This window comes from Haliaeetus albicilla, chromosome 8 (genome assembly GCF_947461875.1).
Source record: "Haliaeetus albicilla chromosome 8, bHalAlb1.1, whole genome shotgun sequence".
Taxonomy (NCBI): domain Eukaryota; kingdom Metazoa; phylum Chordata; class Aves; order Accipitriformes; family Accipitridae; genus Haliaeetus; species Haliaeetus albicilla.
In genome coordinates this window covers 1884188-1911407 of record NC_091490.1, presented here as the reverse complement: position 1 = coordinate 1911407, position 27220 = coordinate 1884188, and the positions used below count along the sequence as shown (strand labels likewise).

General features: G+C 51.8%; 1 protein-coding gene across 2 annotated transcripts; it reads right to left on the bottom strand.

The window, feature by feature from the left end:
* Positions 1–1146: 1146 nt before the first annotated feature.
* GNG12 (G protein subunit gamma 12) lies at positions 1147–25982 on the bottom strand. Of its 2 annotated transcripts, XM_069788430.1 has the most exons (5): positions 25889–25982; positions 17687–17744; positions 16972–17055; positions 3348–3464; positions 1147–2300 (listed from the first exon to the last, which is right to left on the bottom strand). In XM_069788430.1, exons 4-5 carry the CDS (start codon positions 3441–3443, stop codon positions 2175–2177), a joined length of 222 nt encoding a protein of 73 aa, XP_069644531.1. In that variant the 5' UTR covers positions 3444–3464; positions 16972–17055; positions 17687–17744; positions 25889–25982; the 3' UTR covers positions 1147–2174. The 2 variants fall into 2 exon arrangements, with proteins under 2 accessions (XP_069644531.1, XP_069644532.1); XM_069788431.1 differs by lacking the exon at positions 16972–17055 and having other exon boundaries at positions 25889–25974.
* Between the last annotated feature and the right edge of the window lie 1238 nt (positions 25983–27220).

Below are 27220 nucleotides of genomic sequence, written 5' to 3'. Positions count from 1 at the left end.
CTGGTGCTGCAAGGATGTCAAAATTGCATGGAAGAAGTTGAAAAATACATTTAACTCGGCCGCGGGGCTGGGACAGAGCCACGGCCGCAGCCGGGGCACCCTCAACATCGGCTTGACAAATGCCGGGGGGTTCTTTGGAGAGGAGTGACAGAGCGAGCCCGAGGAACGTGCCAGAAGCTCTTTATTAGAAAATACAGTGTTAAGCACCACTACGGACATGGCGTGACGGGTGGGAATGACGGGAGGTGGGCACGCTCCAGCTCGGGGCAGAGTGCTGGCTGGACCCCACAGCTGGATCATCAACCAGTGCCCCACAGCTGGATCACCACCCCACAGCTGGATCACCAACCAGACCCTGCTGCAGGCTTTATTTAAGGGCAGACAATACAGAAAAGAAGCCAGACACGAACAGCACCTCTGCAGCCACACAGGTGATCTTTTTTTCAGGGAGGGGCAGGGAGCGCTAACGAAATAAAAATGCAAATTACTACAGGGCCAGCAGATCGATAGGAGAACAATATTCGGGCAGCAACATGAGGTTATTTACCCGCCCCGCATACCTGCCTGCATGCTTCTGAGCACAGCTGGAGTTCTCTCAACAGCTACAGTCTTGCATACCCAAACTAAGTTAATCAACTATTTTTAACAAGATGTGTTATAAAATGATAGACACAAACACAGTAAAAAAAAATCAGGGTGGATCTACATTGTTGTTTTTTAAATTGTCACTAGAAAAATACTCTAATTATAAAAATAATCTGCCTGTAAGCACAGAATAAGCAGTACAATTTTCTGTCAGTCTTGTATGTCGATTTTTGAACTGTTTGTTAAAGCAGCGTGTTAAACAAATATGTAACTTCTCAATATATATCAATAGCGTGTATATAATTTAATATAGAAATGACAAATAAGCGACGTAAGACAGCAAATTACAAGTGGTTAATAAATTCTGTAAAGATCATTACAGAAATGCACAGTTACGGCAGATCGCCACTTCAACCTCTGAGCCACCGGCTACAGAGAAAGACGTTTGCAGCCAGCTGAAGTCAGAATTATTTCCGATCCCTTCAAATTTTTCTGTTAGTATGCAATGCTTCTATAAATATACTATTAAAGTTTTTATATATATACACATATACACACACAGACAGAGAAAGACTTTTTTATTATGTATATATATAAAATCACTTACTTGATGGAAAGGCCCTCCAATTGTATCTGCATAACCACAATCTGGATATAATTTGGCATTTTTCCCCTTTAAAAATGAATTTTAAAAAGAGTCAAATTCTGACTCCCTGCACAAAATACAACTGGGACTTCGAGTGATGGAACCATGAACCATGCCTCCAGCTCAGCACGCAGCCAGGGCAGCACTAGCTTGCAGCCTTTGATTCTTTTGACAGGGTTTTTTTTACACTAACACAGATTCTTAATTACAGAAGAAAATGCAGAGAAGCAGAATCAAAGCTGAAAATTCTGCTTTTCCAGCTCCTTTTATAAAGCAGGAAAATAAATCTGCAGATCTCTGATTCTTGATGCTCTAGGTTTTACACTTAAAAACCCCTGTCGAGAGAAGCCAGCATAAGGAAGGCTGCAGGCATGGCTGCCTGGAGTTCACCAGCAGTTGCTACAACCATTTTTCAAGGTAGCTTTTGCTAGATAATGCACTTCTAAATGTGTCTGTGCATAAACACCCGCTACCAACACAGTACACACCCCCCCCGCCCTCCCCGCATACGTAATTTTAAAAAAATGTAAAACCAATGATGTTTAATCAGGTTTCTACACCTTTGCCTCTGCTCTGTCAGCAAAGCTCAGGCAACTTTGGTCTCGTTTGCGTAACTTGAAAAGTGAAACGGGGACCCACTCCTGCAGAGGACAAGACCCCCGGCTCCCCCTGCCCGTCCCACCGCGGGGACCCCGGCGCGGCGCTTGTGGGCTTGACGAAGACCCCATTCCCTTGGACAAGAAAGAAGTTAATTCAGCTTGAAACCTCGCTTCCTAATAAAGATAGGGAACAGAAGAAATGCTTTAGAAAGCTTAAGAAATCATTTATAGGCTTGGTAAAAGAACAGCTGCTCTTACACAGGTGGTACCTTACAGAGTATTTGCCTATACGCCTGCCGGCGGCCGGCTTTGCCCAGGAGGGCTGCGGAGGAGCTGCCGCTCTCCTATAACAAAATGCAGGTCTTCTTGTCCTTGAAAGGGTTCTCGGAAGCGGGTATGCCCATTAGCAACGGATCTTTCTTGGCGTGTTCTTCACAGTAGAGCATTAGGTCTGCTGATGCTTTTGACACCTGCAGAAGACAGGGGGAAAAAAAAAATAAAAAACCACCAACATAAAATGGTATTTCCCCATAACTGGTAACACGATCAAACATGCCAGGAGCTGCCGATGGGTAAAAAGTCCCTGCGTGGGACCAGAGAGGTGCTCGGAGATCAATGTGGTCTCCGGGGCCCCGTCTCCTCCGAAAGACGGGCTGGCTCTGGCTGCATCTGCAGGGAGGAGGAAAGGATGGACGCCGGTGCTCTGCGGGGTTAGTTCGTGACACGAGGCAAAAGCACCGCGCGGCTCCTACACGGCTTCTACAGAAGGCTAAAAATAAACAGGAGAAGGTTCAGAATAATACGGGAGGTTTGTAACGAGGAACTCCTCAAATGTAACGTTGGGGACGGTCGACAGAAGCGTCCTCAGCTCACCAGCCGTTTCGGGAACGCCGCGCAGGTCCCTCCTGCCACCCCGAGGAAGGGCCCCGCTGCTCTGCCAGTCCGTACCTCTGTTCTGCTGGCCTCCAAAAGGAGCTGGGCAGCAATTCAAGGAGCACGGCAAAACCCCAGAAAGCAACATCCTTCCGAGAAGGCTACGTCTCGTGTAGCCAATATCCTACCCCTGCTAGCCGGAAAAAAAGTTGGGTTTCTTTTCTGCCTTATGTTAAAGGAATCCAGTTTTCACTACCTTTTTTTTTTAATAAGGTCCCTACACATTCACCTTCCTCCCAGAGGTAGCATTCAGGAACAAAAATGGAACAAAATCACACAACGTGCATGAAACTGGAAACTCGTACCTGCCTTCCGTTTCACACATTTGATTTGCACTTTGTATTTTGCTTTGGTTCTCCTACAAGTCCATAAAGCACTGAGCTACCTGAGGATACTGCTGGCAAGCGGCCATGAGAATTACATTTATTCAGGTTTGTTGGGATGAAACGTGTATGTCGTGTTCCGAGATGGGGACAAAAAAAATGAACTGTGGGCACACACACACTCCCTTATCTTATCACCCTACAGCCGGAAGGGGAAAAAAACAGGAGAAAAAAGAGGGGTGAAGAAGGACGTGCTCTCACCTTTATTCTTTCTATTGAGGCTTCTATTCTTAACTGCTGGACAGTCCTTCGGGCCTGGGCTATGTTGTTGGTCGTGCTAGCCGTTTTGCCAGACATTTTCAGTGAAGCGGTGAAGTTCTGTTTTGAAAGACAACAGGTTAGTTTTCCAGAAGGTGGCACGGCGTGTCAAACTACTTTTACACACACTCGGGAAGGGATGGTTACCCCAGGAGGTTTCGGGAGGGAGGAGAGCTGCCCGAGCACTGGGGATGAAGTGGCCGGGCTGCGTTTCGGGTCTGCAGCAGCCCAGCAGCAGCTTTACGACACGTCAGAAGAAAAGGAAAAAAACAAGAAGGCAAAGTTCAGAGACGCACTCCCGGCTGCTGTCTGCTCCCATGTGGCCATATACAGGGGGTGGCGGAAAAAAACCCAAGCGGCTCCGGGGCTTTCCTTCTCCGGGTGAGAATGCAAAGCATCAATCCCGACATGGGGCCGGTGTTCGGATGGTGTCCAGCGAGAAGAAAGGATGCTCTCCGCTGGGATCGGCCAGCCGGTCCGGCAGCAACCCGAGCACGGCTTTTGCAGCTCGACCCCTCGCTCGCAGCTACCCACGGGATGCCGACAAGCGGCACGACGGCAGCACGTCCCGCCGGCTTACCGGGGAGCCCAGCCCGTGCCAGGATGCCACGTGCTTCCCTGCAAGTTGGACCAAGGAAGAAGACGTGCTCCCGACCCCACCGAAGAGCAAGGAGGGAACCAGGATCCTCCGCGTGCATTTGCACCGCTTGGGATTCGGAGGTCTATAACCTCCCGGTGGTCCCCAAAAAGCTCGGTTTCTTCAGGTGTACATAACTCATACGGCATACTCGAGCCTGCCCGGGCTTACGGGACCACCACAAGCTGTCCCTTCGCCCGTGCCACCCTGCAGGCCACCTTGCCCCATCTCCCTGCAGCACCCATCCCGCTGCGTGTCCCCGGCATCCCCGGCCGTTTCTCATCCCGTGCAGCCATCCAACCGCTGCTGCTGGAAGGAAACTAACCGTGCACGGAGCAGCCGGAGCAGGGAAGGGCCGAGGACCGCGCAGCATCGCGCTCAAAAGAATATCCCTACAGGCATCGCAGCAGCAAAGAGCTTATTGCTAACTTATTCAGGCACCCGGGAGTTCAAAGAGCAGCTGGTTTAGGACAGCCCTAGCCTGTGAAACCATCCGTTGTGCGCCAATCCTTGCACGCAATCTCTAGCAGGACTGTCCCCAAACCCTGCCGTTTGGTTTTCCACGGATCCACGAGAATAATTGGCTCCATAGAGCTGTGCTTAAATCATTTACTGCATTACAGGGACTCGAGTCCAACGTAGCTCCATGTGACCTTTCCAAGTGCTGCATACAGCGTTTCCTTGTAGGCTTCAGGTTTCTCACGCCTCGGCCTGGGTAGCAGGGCTGTTTTTCCAGCCAGTGTTCGTGCCTGCCCAGCTAGCTGGGAACAGCAGCGTTTTGCACCAAGTCCCTGTTTCGGCACATGCCCTCATTTCTAGGCCGCTCAGCAGGGCCCCAAGATTTTCAACATTTTTCTCTCCCTCTGCAGAAACCAGCCCTGGGTTTGCCGTTCAGCCCCGGCGCGTGTCAGGCCAATGCAGCCCGCGCCGGCGCACAGCACCCACGGCAGATGTGGGATGCCCCCAAAACACTGCTGTACACCCTCCCGGCTCTCCTCCAAGAGTACCGCAGGCACCCACGGGTGCTTTCTGCTGGCCAGGGACCCTGCACAGCCACCAGCAAAAACCTCCACCCGTGGCATCCTCAGCATTTTTTGGTAGGAGCGATGCACCGACCCGTGCTCCCGCAGCACTGAGCGTGCTCGGCTTTCTCTGCAGCCCGACGATCTACCGGTGAGAAGTATGGCAAAGCGGTGTGCTAACTGGTATTTCACGCTTTACAGCTCAGGGCTGACTTCTGCTGCTCTCCTAGCATCCCAGCCACGAATCGCAAACGAAGCAGCCTGCTGGTTTTCCCAGCCGCATCCGCGGCAGGAGCGGCGAAGCCCGGCGAGAGCAGGATCAGAGCGTTGCGGAGCAGAGTGAACGCCGGCCGCGCTCCGCAGCCGAGCTGCAGGGAAAGCAGCCCAGGGATGCTGCCATAGCCTGGGAACAGCCGGCAGCGGGACGTGGGGGGACTTTCCTCGCGACGGCTTTGGGCAGAGTAATTGCCAAGCGGCCGGTAACACTCCTGCTCACGGGCGGCTAGGAGGGACGTTCATAACTGGTATTAGGTAGCACTAAAAACTACTTTCCTGAAACCAGTATTAAGACCGTACTCGTGAACCTCTCCAATCTGCATGGCCGTATAACAGCCCCCCAGTATTTAGCTCACTGGCCCACCTTCCCAGTAACTCTTTGCAGCCGGGAGGAGGAGACAAGCATGAAAACCAGAACTAGTTTAAATGCTGCACATGCTCCAAATGACCGATTTCAGGGCAAATCACAGAAGGTCTTTTGTAATTTCAGAACCTTTAAACGCGTGCCAGTTCAGAGATCGCAGCTCCGAGCAAGCGCCCTGCAGCAGGCGAGGGCACCGGCCGTTTCAGGGACACGCCGCATCTGAAGCGTGTACCTTCCACTCCTCCAAATATTTCCACCCAGGGTTTCTGTAGGCAGCTACCACGAGTAAAGCTGCAGCAAAGTTGAGGAAATTTGAGCAGAGCAGACACCCGTGACACGGAGGCTGGGGAAGCCGGGCTGGCAGCAACACAGTGCCGACTGACTCGCTCCGGCTGTGCAGGAGGACAGCTCGTAAACCGTGGTCGCTTCAGCTCCGCGACAGCCGGGTCAGTAACCCAAGCCTCGGGCTGCGGCAGTCGGACGCTGCCCCGCTTCCCCACAAGCCCCTCATCGCCCCCAAATTTCCCCAAAGTTCCCGCTGCGCTCCAGAGAGATCACCTACGGACCGAGCGGCACGTGATTCACTGCTTACCACCCACGGGAGGTCATTATGGCAAAATTAAAAAAAGCCAGCAGGATTTTTCCCTCCGTGGAGCAGCGTTCCCCCTATGGCACTGTCTTAACCAAAGACGCGGGCGCTCATCCTCGCTCAGCACCCACCGCCCCGCCGCTCCGCGGTGCTGCATTCGGAGCAGCACGAAGGAAACGAGCCAGGGCTGTCTGCACGACAGCAGCTCACCCTCCAGCCCTGCAAGCCTCTTCCAGCCCTCATTTAATCCCTGCACGACGCGGCAGGAGGTGACAAATCCAAACCGTGAGTCAGCACAGGACAGCTGAAGACGCAGCTGTGACCGGGCAGCACCAGGCACGAGACCCTCGCTCCCAAGAACGGGCACTGGTTTTGCCAGACCGGGGCTCCCATCTCCCAGCGCCGTCGGCTACTTACTCGGCACGGCCGTGGGTACGGAGTTTTGGGAGCGTTGTTTGCCCTAGGGAGGTGTGAAGTTTTTGCGTGCTTTGGCTGTGAGGAGGAGAGTTAAGACGCACGGGAGTCTGAAATACCCTCTGTATCAACATCATGACACAAACTCTCGGTTACTAACCCAGATCCACCGTATTAGTCGCGTTATTGCTAATCACGGAGCTGTAACATCCCACAGCAAGTACACAGTGTATGCGTCCTGAATTACTAATATTTGTAGCACCCAAATATTAAAATGCATTTCGATGGCACACTTAGTGATTCAATCTCCAAATTACTCAAGAGAAGGAGGAATGCTGACTGACACAGCGTAAACAACTTTGTCTGGAAACAGTCGTAAATCTGTTTGCAAAGGTTTAATATTCAGACATTCTGCTTTATTTCTGGGAAAGGGCAAGCTACTTGGAGCACGCTTCTCATTGTAAGTGATGATGGGAGGTGTATGTTGAATGCATGTCGTATTATTTGGAAAAGACAAAGTGAAAACTCTCTGGAATTCAAGGCAAAGGCCGTGGTGCATTAACCACCTCCGAGGTAAGCCCTGCAGTGCCGTGACTCAGACAAGAAAGCCTCTTCCATTTCAAGTCAGCGACAGCCAACTCGACGAGCGGGGGAGGTTTGCACCACGCCGGGCAACGCGGGAACGCACTGCGTGCTTCACCACAGACACAAAAGCAGAATTTTAATAAAATAGGGAGAATTACCTCGCATCCCGAGGGGCGGGACGTGCTTTAGCTGGTGGGAATCGGCAGGGTCAGGACCACGTCCAGGGCTTGGTGCCACAGAGCGGGGGACACGGCGGCCACGGGAGAGCCCCCGTCTCCCCCGGTGCTGCTGGAAGGGACCCTGACCTCTACCAGCCGCTCACCGGAGGCAGCGAGACGGACCGAGCTGCGGCTCCCGTGACTCTCAACAGCAGCACCCCAGCCAGAACACGCGTAGGCTCCGCTGGTAAACCTGCCCCGTGATTTTTGCGATGCTGTTGTGAACGGAGCTAGGAGACTTGCACGTCTTGGCACACCGAAGAGCTGCAGCCTCAGATCCGACGGCTAATGCGGGCAGACTGCACTCCTGCAGCACCAAATGCTCATTTAAAACAGCATTTGGAAACGTAACAGGAGTTACTAGACTTTTGGGGCATTTAACCTGGTAATTGGAGGAATTTAATTACTGAAACGCTAACTGTTAAGCTAGAGTTCCTAGAAAGGAAGTCTGAAAGGACACAGATTTTGTGGGTTTTGTTCGACGCTTCCTGCCGTCGCTGGCGTGCCGCGAGAAGCGGGCAGGGGGACGGCTGCTCTGCTGCCGCAGCCCCCTTCCAACACACAAAAATAGCACCGGGGCCTGTTCTGCTCAAAGCCGTTAATACGTTCCAGCCCAAGTTTTGAGACTCCTTCCCGCTGGAAGCCACTGATTGCAATGGGAAACTACCAGACCCGGGGCTTTGCCGGATTTGGGTTTTGTCACCTAATCCTGGTGCTGCTCACTGAGGTCAAATGGCCACAGGGTCCGACGGGGGCTTCTGCTCAACATGTAAATGAGGCTTAACTCGTTTGTAAATGGTAACGGGATCATCCTTGCAGGGGATGCTTCCCCCTGTCCCGCCCCCCCCCCAGCACAGTCCCTGGGGCTGCTCGCTGCTCTAACTCCCACCCTGGCACCCCAACGTGGGATTTCGGACCGTGATCCCGGGTAGGCAACGCAAGCAAGGCACGGCTCACCAAAAACACCAGCGACCCTTCCCCGGGCCCAAGGAGAGGTGCCGATGTCGTGTCTGGAGGATGTTCTTGCTATGGGATTGTCATTTCTATAAGAAGTCCTCCTGCACCAGCAGCGGTTGAGGAAAAGGACCCTGCTCCGGACGGAGAACGGGTCCACAGGCACCGGGCGGGAGACAAGTACAAAACGGCGTCTTGGCTACGTGGAACTGAAACGGTAGAAGACAAATTTCTCACGTTCGGGTAGTACTCTTAAGAAAAGATAATAGTTATGAGGCTATTGGCTACTTTGGGCAATTCGCTCTGCAAGGAATACAGCGAGAAATCGGAAGACCCTACCTTTTGGGGGTTTTGTTCAGAATAAAACCACAGGGTCGGGGGGCACGGCGTTCACCCCGCTCTCCCTGCCTCCTCCTCCTCACCAGCATCAGAGGGCACCCATCCAGAACCTCCGCAGGACCCTGGGGCCGAGGTGGCCGCTTGACTCATGAGACAGGCGCAGGCACACCGAACCCAACAGCTTCGCTGCAGCCCAGCTACATCGCCCAGAAGGACCCGCAGGAGACGGTCACAGCTGCAAAAGCTTCCCCATAACCCGACGGGCTCAGGCGTTCGTGAAAAAAATGAAACTGCCAACCGAGAACCTCCAACACGCGCTGTTAGAGCCGATACACGCAGCTGCTGAATTTGATATGAACCCAAACTGACTGCGAGTACTTTAAAATAACCAGTTCTGGAATAAGAAGGAGCTGTTTCACATGGACACAGAACCATGGATCCACTACGAACTGAGCCCAAACTCCCACTCCGGACCCCGCAGTTTTCACTTACTATATTGAAAAACTACAGTGTAAAAAAAAACCCAGCCCAAAGCAATTCTTTTTTTAATAAAGTAATGCATGCACCTCTGAGAACTAAGATAGTTCAACATTTGCTGATTCCTCCAATTTTAGTACTTTTTTTTTTTTTAAAAAAAAGACATAAGGTTAAAAAACAGTTGCTGCAAAATTAAAAGATAAACTGTTCTCTTCTCATTTTGCTGGGGCAAGCCTAGGCTGACTTTGCTCAGCCTTCCTTTCCCCACCCCCAAGCCACAGCCGCAAAACCCCTTTTGCCACTGGAGAGGTTTGAGTTTCTCTGGAGTCCCTTCCCATTTGACATGACTGACCTCGTTAGGAAAGTTTCAGTGCTTATTTTCCCAGCTGGTTAGATTTGTTAATAAATTAGATGTTTAAAAAAAAAAAAAAAAAAACAAACCCAAACCATAACATTTGAAAATTAAATTGCTGTGTTTCCTCATCTTCAAACAAACACAAGCAGCATTACTTTAATAGTCCTCCTAAGATTACTAAATCTCTTCTACAGAGAGATTTACAAACAACTAGGTCATCACCCAATAATACTGTTTTCCCTCCGAGTTCCTGGCAACCTACCCTATTAACTAAGCTGTGGCGGCCATCTCGAGCCGCAGGATTTCTCATAGGGTACACTTGATTTCAGACAACAGCAACTGCAGAAAACCCTGCAGATTTGTATCAGCGGCGTGCACGGTTCTGCAGAACTCGGGGTTTTGTGCCCTCGGAGCCCAGGGCAGGGTTTTCAGGAACAGGGATGTCTCCAGGAGAATTAAATCACTTTCTAAAGAAAAGACCACTCGGTCGGGGAGGGCACCGCTCCAATTTCTAAGAAACAAGCCCTCGCGCTCAGCGGGCAGCCCCGAGCCGAAAGCAAAGATCCCCCGCGAGCCCAGCGAGCCCCACCACTTGTCTCAGGGGGATCTCTCGTGCACTCACAGCCACAACTATTCATTCTCTGTCGAACGGACCGAACCCAAAAGTTCCAACGAGTTTTTCAGTTCACCACCTAAGACAAAACATGGGCCGGTGTGGTCTCATGCTGTTCGAGGCGGGAGGTGAGCCGGGGGTCCCCTGCGCCCACCGCTGCAGGGACACACCGTGAGCGACAACCTCGGTGTCCCGCAAGAGATAAAGCCTAACGAGGGCTTGCCAGACCTGAGGTTGACGATGACAGAGATTCCCGAGCCCCCGAGCAGCTGCGGGAATGGCTGCAGCTCTCATTTGTCTCTGACTCACAACCTAAAAAGAGACAAAATAATCAGTCCCACCAAGAGCCTTCTCCGGCCATCGTGCCCGAAGCAAAGCCTTCCTGCAGAAAGTGCTCCGAAACCATCCAACAGCTACGTCTGAAAACAGACATGGTATGTTTTTTCCAGCTGTGCCGGCTGGTCTAATAAAACAAGCAAGCTTTCGTGCCGTGCTTCACGTCGGCTGGCGAGGGGCTCGCGGGTTTGTCTGCCTGCCCCAGCCACGCCAGCCCACAGCCCTTCGGACCCCCCAGCCGCACCGCGTTGCTTGTGCACGCTGGCAGGATCTCCTCTTTGTTTTCAGTCCCGAGCACGCCGTGCAGCTTTCATTTTCCCCTTCTGAGTACCAGGAGGCTGCAGGAGCAGAAAGGTGCGGGGAGACAGACAACTGGAAGAACAGTTCCCATTGCAACAGCCGTTAACCCCACCGGGATCCCACGAAACGCCACGGCACACGCTACCGCGCACTCGTCGTCACCTCTTGCCCTTTTTCACTGTTCGTCCCTACCCCTGGTCGGTTTGAAAGCTGTCAGAAGTGAAAAGAAGGCACTAATCACAACGGGAGGGAGCAAAGCTGCCTGCCCTCTCCAGGTGCTGCAGCCTTGCAGGGGCACAGGAGGGGCTAGGGCTCTGTAATTAACAGCAGAGTCAACAAACGAACTGAGCAAATATGCCAGTGGGAAGGCTTAGCTCATCCTTTGGGGAAAACACTTTTTTCCATGGAAAACTGAGGGCTTAGGTTTGTTCAAAAGAGGAGGATGCTCACCAGGCGTGCTTTGCCAGGGAAAAACACAAGAACTTCCAGGGAACTTCATGCAGGCCATACACCTGCGTTTTTTTCTGTCTTATAAATAACAACAGAAACACCTGCAAACAGGCCGAGCTGCCCCTCTTCCCTAGAAAAACCTTCTTTTTCAGGGCCTTGCCCTATTTTTTTCCGCAGGCTTTAGGTAACGAGGTTACGATGCAGCAGGTGCTCAGAACAGCCTCAGTAGGTACGCGGCTGGGCATTAAACTGGAGCTCCAACCAGGATAATTAAACACCAATCTATCTTTTTTACTCTTTTAGATCCAGGACTTACGAACAACCTGCTGAGTGAAATGTAATTAAATCACGGCCGCTAAAGTACACCCGGGAATCGCCCGGCAGCTCTGCCTTGCAAACAGCTCCCTATTCGCTCCAGTTACGTAAAGTCAGCTTATCCTGCAGCTCCGAACCCCAGCTAGCAGCGGAATAAAGGCTCCAAAGGGTATCTTGGTACTATTTCTTTTGAAGCAAAACAGCTTCTAAGTCGAGTAACTCAAAACTGTAGATCAAAAGAGCGGACTGAACAAAACACAAAGCGACAACACAAACACGGCACCTAAAAGCGTACAAAACGTGCGTGGCTTCAACACGCTGTCGGCCTCTGGTTTTCCCCACGGCTGGGGGTTGGCGCGAATCTAAAGTTAACAGCTAATCTGCAACCGTAAGTTTCTAACACATCTCCTTTTCCAAGCCACAGAAGCCGTGCTGTGGGGGATACGGTCCCCCCAAGGTGGAAATACCCTTGGTGTGGAGGCTGCAGAGAGGCAGCGGCACGGCAGGCTTCAAATTCGGCAAGGAAACAGTGGGCAAAAAAAAGGACGCGAGCAGCTCCGTAAGCCAAGAGGGACACTGGCTTTCCCGGTGACCCCCTCCGTGTCCCCCCGCGGCAGGCTGGCAGAGGGGATCCCTCCTCGCCAAGGGCACCGCACAGCACCCACCGCAAACGAGCCGGCACCAGCACCGACCAGCCTTTGCGCAGGTGTCCCGTGGGCCAGGGTGGTCCCTGCTGCATCCCCCCGGGATGGAGGAGCGAGGACCCCAGGGAACCGCCGCTGCGAGCTCTTCCAGCTCGGAAATGTTGGGATGCTGCTGCCCACTTGAGCCTGCTAGAAAAAACAGAAACAAACACCGCCACGGGAAATTATTTTGCTTTTCTTAAAAACACAGTAGTAGGGGGAAAAAAAACAAATGAGCGAGCCGCTTGGCAAATTCAAAGTCGGGCCGCATCCAGCCCGCGCTCTGCCCTGCACGGGGCTGGGTATCGAAGCGAACGCCGGGCACGGAGCTGCTGCTGGGAGAAGCACACGCATCCCGAGGAGCTGCTCAGCGGTGCCAGGTGGCCATTGGGCAGCGTTTCTGCCCCAAAAAACCACCATAACACAGTACCACAGGAGCTCCTGTTTACGGTTTCGGTGATTCCACAATGAATGCTGCAGGTTTACAAGCAAAATTGGTGCCAGTCCTGCAACTCCCCCCTCCCCAAATCTTTGCTGGAACAGTTTTAAGCTGGATCCGTTTTGCATATCACCACCAATAATAAAGACTCTGCCCGCTAGTTCGCAACGCCGCCTGCAAAACCATTTTGCGGTCACCTTACTTACCAACACCATCCTGCCTGGCACCCTTTCGCCCCCGCTGCCTTCAGCTGGGACTCTGCAAACAATTTGGTAATAACGCACCATCAAACCCCAAATCCAGCTGTCTCCTCTTACCTACTTACACTCTCCAGAGCTCGCAGGAATAAAAAGGCAGGAGCTTACTCCTACCTCCGAAGTCAGCAATTTTGCTTCTGAAAATTCGGAGACTAGAGTTGTTGGGCAGGAAGGTGGCATTTTTACGGTTGCTTTACACAGCTCCTCGCTCCTCCTGAGGCTGAGCCCATGCCGTTGCCCAGGGCACAGCAGGGACACGGCACTTATCCGGCAGACCTTCGAAGGAGCCACCATGCAGCCCAGCAGCCGTCTGCTTTGGGGGGGGAACAGGCACTGCAGGGGGCAAGCCCCCCCCTTTCACCCCCAGCCTGGTTAAGCAGCAGGACACCATGCACGGGCTGGGGAGGCTGGAAGGAGCGAGAAGGCAGCGAGGGGAAGAGGGGCTGCAAGCAGCACGGAGAGGCACCAGCAGCCACGGTCACAGAATCAACTTAGGTTGGAGAAGACCTTCGAGCTCATCACGTCCAACCGTAAACCTAACTCCGCCAAGTCCAGGTCGGTCCTCATGGAGAGTGGCAAAGAGGAGCCGCGATGGTCCCTGGAAGGGGATGATGCCAGAGCCCCTCTCCAGCACCTGGGATGACTGTGGGGTACACGCACCGCTACTACACGCGCCACTACTACTACACACACCACTACTACGTGTGCCACTGCTACGTGCACCAGGCGCAGCGGCAGGGCGTAGGGTGTTTCGGCGTAAAGTTTCCGCGGGTTCTCCGGGTGCTGCGAGTGTTTCCGCACGTGCCGCTTTCCCAGCCGCTTCTGTGGGAGCGTGAAGGCTGGCGGCTGGTTGGGACTTGAATGCTGGTTGTTGGTTTTCCTACGGGGCAGACGTGGCCGCTCGGGAGCAGGTTTGTTATGACTTGCAGAACCTAAAAACTCTCCGAGTCCAAGCCAAGAGGCCTGACGCTGTCATTAAAGGTGGGTGCCGAAATAAACAACTCTATTCTGAGGGTGCAGCGTAGCATAACCAGGTATGTCAGCGTGCAGAAACACGGTTGCACGCAAGCATCAGAAAGTCTCGTTAATTGTGATATTTCATGGCCTTGATTTTTTTTTTAACGTTTAGGTGTCTGAGGGAAGAATCTGCTGGAAGAAACTCAAAGCGCCTGGCACTACCTTCAGCCAAACCACTCGCCTCTTTGCACCAATGCGTGCTCCCCCCGAGATCCTGCATGCCCCGGCACGCAGCAGCACCTTTTCCACAACCGCCCGGCAAAGGGGATGCCAGCTCCCACGGCCAGCTGGGACACTGTGCCTTCTTCCCAGCACCGAGGTCAAGCATCCCAGCGTAGGGATTCCAGCTGCTCCTGCCCTCCCGCACGGGGCAGTGGGGGATCCCCAGGCCCCTTCCCCAACTTTTATAACTGGGAAGCCAGGGTGCGTACGGAGCGTGGAAAAAGAGTGGGAGGCTCCGTGCGGAGGAGGCGCAGGGCGAGCAGCCCTGATCTGTCCCTCCTGCCGAACACAGCCCGGCTCACACCGATTCCTCCACAGCACCTCTCCGGGAGCGCTCTTTATCGCATCCACACCTTCAAAGTAAATACTACAAAAGTTATTCACGCCGATCTTCCAGAAACGAGGACCCGCTGTCCCAGATGTAACCCTAATTAGAGAGCACTGGAACGACGAGGGCACGTTCGACACTCCTCCCGCTCCAACCGGTTGTTCTGCTCGGAAAAGGAAATAGCATCTCCAGCAAAACAGCCCCTTCCCAGCTCACCCACCTCTCGCGCCTGCGCCGGGCGATCCCATCATCGCCAAACTGCACCTCAGCCAGCACCCTGCTCTGGTTATGCAGCCAACCTAGTTTTTCCAGCGGTGGGTGCAGCCAAAGGGAAAGCCGGCGGTGGCTTGGCAGGGCTCCTTGCCGCCCCGGCCCCAGCGCGGGGCCGTGCTGACACCCAGTGGAAACCACGGCGAGACGCCTGGCAGAGGGAAACGCTGCGCCTGAAATCTTTTCCTTCTGTTATGCTACTAAATAGAATGGAAAATAAAACCCGGTAAGCGGGAAAACATCGGAGCCCTGCCCTCAGCAGGAACACAGAATTGGGTAGTAAAATGAAAGAGGGATTAGAGATGTTTTCTCGTTGTTTCTCGCTTTACGATACTTACACCGCACCCGACGAGAGCAGAGGGGAGGTTGTGCGATACGCCAGAACTTCCTGGGAGGAGATGGACTTGGAGACACTCATGCACTGAACGCAGTACCCGTGATGATGCTTCCCAAACTTCCCAAGGAAAACGGCGGCCGTGATCGCCCGCTGGCTCTGGGGGTCCCACGGGGGGCTCGCTCCCTCGCCCTCCCTCTGCACAGCCCCAGCCACGGGCTGGGGAGTTTTCAGCAGCGAGGCTGCGGCTGCTATCGCAGGGGACCGGCGGCCAGAGGAAGGTTTCTGCTCCTGCCTCCGCAGCTACTGAGAACCAAACTGTGAGCAGCAGCGGCCACAGCGATGGCTAGCTGGTTCCCGGCAGGGGAGGAGGACTTGAATTTTAAACGGGTATCAGGCAAGATTTACAATCGTGGCACAAGTGTTTTATACACACCAGAAAAAGTTTGGGTTTGGGAAAAGAAAGCAAGATCCTCCCCACACAAAAACAACTCCTTTGCGTTTTCAGGGATCGCGCTATTACCATGCACACAGAAAAGCTGAAACACCTCGCAGCTGCGGTACTTGCACAGAGTGTTTTTGGTGAAGGACGTGGATGCTTTGGCATGCACACCCTGCACAGCACCGCAGCTGAAGGGACTGGGGAAACTCAGGCACCCCAGAAGACCCAACTTCTGTTTTGCTGGGCACAAAAGCTTCTGTTTTGCACAAAGTCGCTTGGTCTTTTACATAGTCTGCACAAGTACAGATCTCGCAAGACATGAGCTTGAAGCAAATAGAGACAGGGTATTACACGTCAGAGGTATAAAAGTCAGCTGAAAGCGGGGAACCAGCACACCTCAGCTCTGTTTAGTCTGCCTCGTTTGGATTACAGTATAGATCAGCAGTTTTCAAACCCACTTTCACAGCAGAAAAGATAAGCAACGCCAAACTCTCCTTCCATCCGTATCTCTTGGAGGAAGCGCAGTAATTAGCACTAGGTTAGCGATGGGAAGTCTGGGCATGCAGATACACCTGCTTTCCCCAGAGGCGAGCAGCCCGTCAGCGCACATGGAGAATACAAGCTCCTTAAAGCACAGAACACCAACTTGGGATGTTTCCTTCTTCAGAGAATTTACACTGGAGAACATTTAGAGATTTTACAGTTGAGATCTTTTTTAAAATTATAAACAATGCCTCCAGTGTCTTAATTAGTCCTTCTAAAACGTATAAAAATCCCGAATAATGTGAAATGAAAGAAAACAGACAACTCCCAAGATCTTCAATTGGATTTAGCGTTCTGGGTATTTAATTAAGGATGTGTTCCTTCATAACCTCCATTTCACAAGTTATCCCAGTACCATCCTGCTGATCAAAACTGGGCTACAGCTACGTTTGATTTACAAAGTCAGCCACCATACATGTGATTCTGTCAAACCCAATTTACTTGTTGGGAAATGAGTAGTGGAAAAACCCGCTTTTATTTTCCTCTGCATTTTTTCCGACTTAACTTTTTATATCTTTAGTACAAATGAAAGCCACGGAAACTGACTTCTAGATCAAGGTTACTTTGAAAAATGTCTGAGCAGTGTAATTTTAAAGACATCGGCCTGAAGTCATTAGTAAAGACAACCTGTGCTCCCTAACGAACTGTGGTGCAGACTCTTCACAGAAGGTACCTGTTTCTCCCCACAGGGCACTACCCAGCTAACTCACACCAGAAAAGACATACACAAACTACAAAGAGACATTTGCAAAGAAACTTTTAGTGGTATCAAAATCAGTTCATCTTACAGCATGTAAAGCAGGAGCGGTCCGTGATTAAAGCACCAGACTGGCTTGGCCTCAGGTTACGTGACCTTCAGCAAATTCTTTAGTCTGAAAGAGAGATAAAGCCGAGGACGCTGGTGGGAGATGCTCTGTGAAGAGCTTTGTGGTTCCCAGCTGAAAGACACTGAAAGGGTGCAAAGTACTTCACAAGCTTCTTGGTTACATGCATTTATCAAACTACCTATTTTAAAACCGGGGTGAATATAGGAAGAATTTGCATTCCAAGATGGTCAAACAATAGACATGTAACACAGCAAATACAGAAATGGTGAAGACTTCCACGCTGCCCCTTGCTAACTGATAGAATAAACAAGAAAAAGCCTAATCTCCATGACAGAAGCAGCTCATTCAAAACAGCATTTCTGCCCCCTAATATTCAATGCAAGAGTGGTCAAGCAGTTAAAAATGGAGGTGAACGAGTCAGCAACCTCTAACGTGCTGCTAATGCTTGAGAGCGGGCAGCAGCCACCACTGCACCGAGCCGCAAGCGCAGAACCTGCCTGGCTGCCGTGCCCGCCACGGAGCCGGTGCCATCCTTGTGGCCTCTCCTCCATAAAGCTGCTGAGCGTTCTGTATTTGTTCTACTCCAGAATAAGATTAAATCACTGGGGTTTGGGACTTGTGATGCTGCTTTGTATTTTGCATGAAAGGAAAGAACAAGCGCGTACTGGAAACTCACCTACAAAGGCAGTCTTGCTACCTGTCCGGCTTGCTTTGATTTTATCGGTGTAATGATCCTGAAACAGAGTAAAGTAAAAATCGTAAGTACTTCATAGTGCAAGAAAGCGAAAGCTAAGAGGGGTTAGCACTTGTGGTTTAATTCTAGTCACAAAGACTACAGTATTTTGAGATTGGCCTCACTGAAAAATCTACCTCAAACCTTTCTTACGGCCAGCTCCCCTATTTCCCTTGCCAAGGATATGGCCACGGGCGGCCAGTTCCCTCTGGCCACCTCCCAAACATGCACAAACTCAAGTTTTCGCAGCCTTTTTGCACCACCTCCCCACCGCCGCTGCGGCTCCTCCTGAAGCCCGCGCTCCCGAGGCAGACGTCCCACCCAGACCTACAGCAGACGACATTTAGAGGCAGCTGATAGAAAAGCTACTGGCTTTAAGATGAGTTAAACTACTCAGGGTAAAGCCCTGAGCAGGTTTACATTAAGTGCCAGCGTAGCTGGTGTTGAGAACATGTATTACTTTGCCTCCTGCAGACTTCTCTGACGTGTAAGCCTCCATTGATATATTCTAGCAGCTGTGCTGAAACCACAGGAGAAACAAATCTGAGAGCCCATGTTTCCTACAGAGGCCTTTACACACCCAGAAAAAAAATCCTGGAATTTGATCAACCCTAAAACGTCCAAGTTCCTGTGCCAGATGCTGCTCACTGTTGCAAGACTGGCAAATCCGGAGCACGCTATATTTAACACCCTTCTTAAATTTTCATTGTATAAAACTCTAATTTTAAACTAAAACTGTATGACAACGACAATTCAATGAGGGCAGCAATTTTCTAGGAGTGTTGGTCATGAACAATAGTGGAATTGGGTGCCTGATACGTACAACTCGGCATTGCCAAGAACAGAAACCAGCGACTGAAGAATACCTGAAAGTTCATAAGGGTTTATTTGTTTAAAAACATCTATCTATAACACAAACACAAACCAAGTTGGGTGCCTTGATGCTATGGGTAAAAGAGAAGGTGATAAATAAAAACATCAGGTGACATACATGCCTTCTGTGATAGCTAGAGGGGGGACTTCATTTACAAATCAAGTTGTCTTTATTCACATTGCTTTGCTGCTGCATGAAGTCTAAGGGCAGGCACATTCAGTGCAGTACACACACGGGTGTGCAAATACACATGTAAAGTTCTAAAACCAGCAGCTAATAATCTAACATTAACTGGGAATTGCTATGTTAACCTTTCCTGTAATTTATAATGCGTGTTTATATACTTTTGGATCCCTGCAGAGACACCCACTGTCAAATACGGTACAAAACACGGATTATATGCGCCAGGCATTTACTAAACTGGCAAAGCAGCTGGGGCACAGATAACTCATTAACCAGGGCACGGCAGGATCCAGAATTGCCACTGACACTTTTTGGAAGAAAAACAAGCGTCCCTTGCCAAATGGCCGGCGGAGATCTGGCGCAGAGCCCCGGCGCCGCTCAGTAACCGGCCGAATAACACAATTAGCTATGAGATTTACCAGCCCCGCTATGCATGAAATGTAGAGCCAATTCCCGGCATACTAAGCCCAGAGTGATGCGCGGGGGCAAAGCGATGGCAATGACCACCAGCTTTCGGCTGGCACTCGGCAGCACAGAGCGACCACCAAAGGCTTTGACAGCAGCCCCCAGCCTTCCTTGGGCAGCAACGATGGGGTTGGAGGAGCCAGAGGAATTCAGTTCCCCCATTCCCAGGAAATGAGAGGTAAAAAAGCACAGAAAGTTCCCAAGGGATGGCCCTTAACGAGGGAGAGGTGCGCTGACTGCCACAGGCTGGCAGCGCGGGCAGCGTCCTCTTTATAAATCACACGCCACTTCCCGAGTTGGAAACGGCATCAAAATTTTAATAGCTGCTGTTAAAATCATTGTTTGGAGCAGGAAAATAAATTGCACTCGAAAAGAGGCTGCCTTGCCGCAGCCAGTCCATGTTGTCCCAGTGCCAAGTTTGTGCTTTTCACATACAGCAAGGAAACAAAAATAAATGCAACACGTAACCCTCCTTTGCATACGTGTGACAGCTGTGCTGCACAAAATACGCGTTTTAATGGAAAAGCTTCTGCTTCCCTTAGCTCTGCAAGTTCTCACTCTGTGGTCACAACACCCACAAATTGTTAAGGAAAAGTAAGAAACGTTTTAATCTCTTGACTTCTGCTTCCTGACGGACATCAAAACACATAGTCAAAACAATCTTTAAACGCATCTAAAAAATAAATATGGCTCATAGGAGCCACTTTCCACCCTAGAGCCATAAAGACTCGATATTCCTGCCTAATCAAATCTCCTATCAAATTAGTCATAAAACCCCACAAACCCAACATTACTAGCATAGTTTGAGGCCGATGTAATGCACCCCCTCCCAAAAACCCTCCTTAAGATGTGCTGGGTAGCTGGAGTGTAAGTGCTCAGAGGTCAGGCCATCCTCGGGAAGGAATAAATCAGGGAAAGGCACGTGGGAGAGAGAGATACGAGGAAACGCTGCTGCCAGACAGGTCCCAGACCCCGCGGCCAAGGGCAGCAGCCCAAGCCCGGTCCTCCCGCACCGCAGGTCCCGGCAGGCGGCTCCAGCTGGAGCATCCCTGCTTTGCAGGATGAATCCCTTGCAAGTTTTACAGTAACATAAACTGGATTCGGCTGGGAAGAAGGTGGGTCCGTCTCCCAAAACTGTCAGCAGCACTTTCTGCTTATCCCAACTCCGAGCTTAGACCCAAAAGCCTGACTTTTTTTTTTTTGGCTTGAATCTGAGAACCCAGCTGAAAACGTATTTTGGGATCTGCTCAAACTTACAGCAACAACCGAAAAAACAGGACATTTTACTTATAACAGCACCATCTTTTGCATTTTTAGGGCAGTGGCCCCAGTGGTTTAACACATACTCCAAATGGCTGCGAAAACAAGCAACCGGAGAAAGTTAACACCTTTCATACCACACCTTACAAGAGTGAGATGATGCAGGAAAAAAAGACTTTGGCTGAAAGATTATGGCTTTTCATTAACAAAAATAACAAGCTCTTTCCATTTAATCTCTCATTTCTGAGACTTTTTGTTGCACTTGCTTAACTTCTTCCTCCACAGCACAGACGGAAGCAAATGAAGTTGGAGATGCTTTTGGAATTATTTTGATTTAGAAACAAAAGCCTCCTGGGCTTCTGCAGAACTGCTACATGACTGCAAATTCCTATTTCACGCTGGTTTACCTTCACCTCAAGTATTTCCTACAACAGCGTAGCTTTCCAGAGAGGATAACTTCTTGCCAGCTGTGCTGGTGGTGTTTAATAAGGACAACTGAAGAGCAGGATCAACAAGGGAGAGGAAGATCATCAGCGGAAGATTTTGAAAACACATGGAAAGCTGCACCATACTGGGGCACAGGATCCTTCACAAGAACTTTGTTTTTCTAACGCAAACTGTAAGCAACTGCCCTGGGACAGAACTTCTTGCACTTTGCTGTGATATGGCAGCACACAAAGAATAGCGTAAATGCCTTTGGTATCAGCTTGATTTTACTTTTAAAAACAGAAAGGAAATTTTTCTTCTGGAAATGTTCTGGCTATTTGTCAATATGATTAATGACATGGCAAAGAACCTTTTTTTCTTTTATTAACTGGAAAGGTATACAGAGATACATCATGTATCTCAGAACTGCAGACTGCACCAGTTGCTGAGAAAATTTAAGCCCAAAGACCTAACAACAGAGGACAGAAATCTAAACATATCCAATTAGGGATAGACAGCTCAGGAAAGGCCTTTCCGGAGACTGACTTCCTACGTTGCAATCAATTTTAAATTAAAACTTACATTTATAAACAATTAGAATCCCTGTTTCTGCCGAATAAGCCCTCTCCTGCGCAGGGCCACCTTTATACCCTGCCATCACCACCCAGTCCCCGCTTCCAGAGCTTCCCAACCCTTCCCGCGGCGGTTCCTGCTCTGCAAGCCAGACCCGCAGCACCAGCTTCCATAGCCTCGACGGTTTTCCCTGGTTCTCAGCCCACATTCTTCCCTTTCTAATGATACCTACCGGTCCCTCATGAGAGCATCCCGCACCTTCCCTTATGCTTCCCCAGTACAGCAGCCCAGTGCTGGGTCCCACGGCATCATCTTAGCATGACAGAAACTGGGAGGAAGGTTTTTTTGCTCTCCCTAGCTTAAAGCACCAGAAAACTTTTTCTCTTCCCCATGGTTAATCTTACAGCCCCCGTACAAATAACACGGCCACCTGCTCCCATGTGCGTTTAGCGTCAGCTTTTGAATTGCCCAGTTCTCGCCCCAGTGAGGGAAAGAAGTTATTCTGAATATCAGTACCTAGCTGGGGGAAGCTTTCACACAAAGATAACTATCATTTAGAGAGCAAGACCAGGCCAAATCTCCCCTCTGTGCTCCAACTGCCTCTGCACAAGGAGAGGTTACGAATAGCGAAGGGGTGATTCAAGAGAGCACCGCTGGCATCGGCATGTGCTGGGGAACCGGGCTACCCGCTTCCCACCAGGACAAAGATCGGCTTTGCCACCTCCAAACGCTCGGGAAAGCCGGCACCGGAGGATCGTGACCCACAGGGCGAGCGAGGGCTCCGAGCCGATGCCGCGCGTCGGAGCAGAGACCCTGCGGAGGGAAGCAGTGAGGCTCGGGTCACGCGTACGTCCAAATCCAAAACGTGCCGAAAAGTAACCTGTCCCTGTACGGCGGGTTTGTAAAGACACGGGAGAAGGGACGGGAAGAAAAATGGTGTGAACAAATGGAAGAGCAAGCCTGGTTCCTGCTTCAAGTCGAGCTGACTGTTTAAACAAGAAGGAGATGACCCTGAGCTGATGCACGAGTCCCCGGCGAGCCCATGGGAGCCAACATGGGCTACCACCCCTCGTGCGGGGGCTCAGGACCCACGGCATCCCAGAGGCCGCATCCCGCGGTCGTTAGCTGCTGCAATACAAATAATCCTTACAACACACTTTTCTTTTTTTTTTAAAACTCTGTAGCTCCATCACATGCCAAGACGCTGATATGGATACAGGAAGCTGAATATAAACACATTGCCTGCTTTACCAAATATTCAAAGGAACACAACTAAAAATATCCAGTCAGTGGTGTCCCTGAACATCTCAAAGCTACAAACCGCCCATACCCACGCTGGCAGGCTACGCTGCCTGGGGGCCCCCGGGAAGCAAAGAGCTTGCAGATGCGGGGTACACCGTACCCCAGTTTTGAGAACCTTCTCCTCCCCACGGACGCCTGGCTGGAAGGGGTCTGAGCTGCTCCGCAGTAACGAGCTCTACATCACGGTGCGTGGGAATGCCGGATCCCCCCCTCAGCCGTGTGCCTCTCCGGGGGACAGACGTACCCCCACCGTGCTCCCACCTCCCCCGGGTACCCCCACCTTCCCACTTCTGCCTACCTCTGGAAAACCCCATGGAGAATCCTACCGTAACTCAGTCACTGTGAGGACTTTTGTCACTACCTCTGCCCTTTCTGCTATTTCTCATTAATCTTTGCCAAATACAGAGTGAAAACTTTTTGCTCATGTCACGAGTATTTCCTCTTCTCCCTCCCTTCTACATTCCTCTATAGGTTATTGCTGAGAGCAGCAAAGATATGATTTCAGAAGAGACCACAGTGTTGAATGCAGGATGAACATTCGGGTTCAGAAAAATGAGGTCTAGTTGTGTAATATTACAAAATTCAGAAAATAGCTGTGCAATGCCAGCAGTGATTAATGTGGAGCAAATCCCGAGAGTCGTCAAACATCTGCAGCTTCAATTTCCCAAGAAACGGCAAGTCCACAACTACTCTCAAGATCTGGGGAACTTGCTTTCTGCTTCCATTAAGTCTAATGAAAATTGCGCTACCAATTCCTACCTCGTCACGACAAGGGTATTTCTGTGCTAGAACCCAAGACCCACGAGCCCTACCCATTTCTATAGTTTTTGTAAGCGCAGATGCGTTTGCAGCGATACAATCCTCCTAGGAATACCGCTCCATACTTCGGCCAAGGTTGCGGTGGTGTTTCCCATGCTAACTATACACTGCTTGGAAAGTACTTCTCTCCGGCCCCCTCAGGCTGGCTCGTGCGGTAATTTCTGCTCTGGTGCAGGGGACAAAGTGATATGGCTGAGGGTGAGGATTTATGGGGCTGTACCACAATCTTCTGCAGTAATCTGAATTTGCTTTTGCAACAGAGCCTAATCAAAGGATGATGCATCAGGTTTAGGAAGCTGTGGCCGGGAAGGAAGCACGTTCCTACCCTGCAGAGCTGTTGTGTTCACCATCTTCCACAACAGACTCAACATCTCAGCAACACCTGAAGGGATTGTGGAGCCATCACCGTGCTACTGTCTGCATCCCAAACCTTGCTATAGAGAACTTCTCGCGAATCTGGCTCAAATATACTGAGTGTTTTGAGGAACAGAGCCTAAGAAATTAAGAACTTTCAGTATTCATAAAAAAAGTTATTATATAGCCACAGAGACGTGTATGTGAAACAAAAGAAGTATCTGACACCTACAGCACAACTCAGTATTTGCATTTAAGTGCAATGCCAGCAAGAGATCAGAGATGCTGGCAGTGGTTCTGACCAGCAATGACTGCTGTTTGGGAGCCCTCCGAAACTTCTCCAAAGAGCAGGAGACCTTTGTTTTTAAAGGAAGGTGGTTCCATCAGCTGGGCGATTACGAAAGCGAGCTTGACCGCAGCGCTAGACCCCATCCATTGTTCTCCTCTAGAGTTTATTTGCCGCTTTAGTGCTTGATTAAAGATATCCTAAATGACTGCAGTACGTTCAATGCCAGGACGAAATACGGGATTGAGAAGTCATTAACTGCATACTAATCCCTCAATCTCATTTAGTGGTACTGGAGTAGCATAAAATGCTACTGCTGTCCAGTACTCGCTATTTACTCACAGAATTTTATTTCTAAACCAATTTACAATGAAGATAAATGCAAACAAGTAACTTGTCACTCATGCTATTAGCTCTAAGTCAACAGAAATGCCGGCTAATAGCCTGACAAATTACTGTGAATTCAGTTTGATATGCCATCCTAATCAAATTGTTTCCTGATCGTCAGAGCTAACGAGGCCCAGCTTCCGACGTATTCAGCCTGGCTTCCCGGGCCCTCCCCTGCCTCGCAGCGACCCCGATGTCTGTCCCCATCGCGCCGAAGCCACACGTTGACACAGGTCCCGCTGCCCTTCCACCAGCGGTGACGAGACCCCCGTGTCCCCCGCACGCCGGCGGCGGGGTCAGTGCCAGCGAGGGGGGGAGATGGATGGGCCGAGACAGGCATCAGCCCAGCGCGGGTCCTCCTTCCCAACAGCACCGGGCTAAAAACACAATATACGCTCCAGCTACCCATTTCCCCCCCCAAAAAAAGTAAAGAATTTAAGCTCGGAATAGAGTATTGCAATTTAAAAGTTACTAGAGTAAACTCATTACTGCATCAGGGCGTGTAATCTTCTCAGTATCAACACGAAACCTCGTCGAATAATGACGCTTACCACTAATTAAAACTCCTTCCCACACTAATCCCACAACTCCTCGCACATGGGAAACTTCCTCCGCCGAGCAGAGGAACCCCGGCGGGGCCGAGGAAAGCCCATCCATCGCCTGACGGGTGGGAGCGTGGAAACAGATAAAAGTTTAAACGATTTATCCGAAGGCTGGGGCTGCCCCTTCGCAGCCTCCTGCTCCCAGCCCTGGGCATCCATCACTGCCAGGGAGAAGGTCCGGGCGGACGGAGGCGGGAAGGCCGGGTGCTGCGCAGCAGACCCTGTCTCCGAAAGAAAGGCCTAGTTTTGGGGGGTTTGGGGTTGGTTTTTTTTACGTAATTAGACAGATTTCTGAAGCCGCACGCAACTTGTTGAACCGCATCGGGCTGCGCGCCGGGACTTCTCCTTCAGAAAAACTGAGGGAGGGAAATTAAAAGGAAAAAAAACCCTAAACCAACCTAAAAAAAAACACCCGGGGACCGCGCCGGCCCAACCCTCCCCCGCCGGGCCCAGCACCGCCCGCGGGCCCACCCGGGGCGGCGGTGGCGGGGGGGGGACACCGGGACCGGGCTGGCGCCTCCCGCCGGGTCCTTACGGCCTACCCCCTCGGTAGCGGAGACCTTTCTCCCGCCGGCGGAGCCCCCCCCGGCCCGGTGCCCGTTCCCGGCACTCACCGCCCGCCGCTCCCGTCCTCCGCCCGCAGCCCGTCTCCACGGGCGACCGGAGCGGGCGGCTTGGCCCCGCCCCCCGCCCGCGCTCGCCCCGCCCCCCGCCCGCGCTCGCCCCGCCCACGCTCGCCCCGGCCCCGCCCCGCCCTCCTGGCGGGGCGGGGCCGGGGCGAGCGTGGGCGGGGCGAGCGCGGGCGGGGCCTCTGGCGCCCCGCCCCCCGCTCTCCCAGCTCATGGGATCCCTGCTTTCATGTTAGAAAATAATTTAATTTTTTTTAATTTTTTTAGTTTTTTTTTACTCCCCAGCCTGAGCGCAGCCCGAGGGAGCAGAACGCGGGGGGACGGGCGCGCCCGTTGCCAATCCCCACCACCCGCCAAACTCCCCAGAGCTTGCCCCATAGCGCAGGCGACGGATGTGCAAAGCGCCTCTTCTAGATCTACGGGAGATGATTGCACAACCGAATGCCGTCTCTCCTGTCCCGAAGGCCGGATTCAGACCCACCAACACTGTTATCGCGACAGGAGCGAGCGGTGCGTTCCCGGGGACTGGAGCAGATCCAGCCCGCGGGGTGTGATGGCGGAGCATCTCGGACGCTGGACCGGCCGGAGCATCCCTGCATCCCCGTGCCTGGGGACGAACTGGGCATCCCATGGGGTTTGCTGGAGTGCGGAGGCAGCGCCGGTGCCCGGGTAGGAGCAAGCCTGGCATCTGCAAAGACTTGTCTGCTGCCCAAACGGGCCCGACGTGCCTCTGCTTGCGGGGCTGGGCGCTTTGATGCTGCGAATTTGTCTTCAGAGGCAGAGGAGGGCGTTGATTAATGCTTAAATACAGGTTGCTGCCTGGGAGCCTGCAGGAGCCCTCGTGAGATCGGATTAAGTTTGGTCTCGGTCTCGCTTCTGTACCAGACTCATTGCTGTAAAACTCCAGGACAGGTGAAGGTGTGGAGTTCGATGTTTCTCCCGCATCTCCTCGGCTATCGGCAGCGATGCTGGGTTTGCTCCGAAGCAGGGGGGAGCAGCCCCGCACCCAGCACCCAACTTCTGCCACCGGCTCTCACCCGCTCGCCTTCCCTGCAAGGGACCGGGCACCCAGCCTGGGAAAAAGGAGACGGGAGGAAGGGGAGGCAGCTGGGTGGGAGAAAACGCCGGTCCCATCGTGGGGAGAGACAGGGAAGCTGCTGTGCTCATCACCAGCCAGCACCAACTTGGTGCCGAGCGTGTCCCTGCGCAGCATCCCGAGCTGTCCCTCTGCCCTGCAGCAGGTCCGAAAGCATCGGGAACTTCCCTCCTCGCTCTTTTCCACGGCCATATTTTGTCTGACGCCAGCCCAGCCCGGTT

Coding starts and splice junctions, on each gene's coding strand:
- GNG12 (XM_069788430.1), bottom strand. CDS start 3,443: ATGTCTGGCAAAACGGCTAGCACGACCAACAACATAGCCCAGGCCCGA. Junction 2,301..3,347: donor CCTCAATAGAAAGAATAAAG/GTGAGAGCACGT, acceptor TGTCTTCTGCAG/GTGTCAAAAGCATCAGCAGA.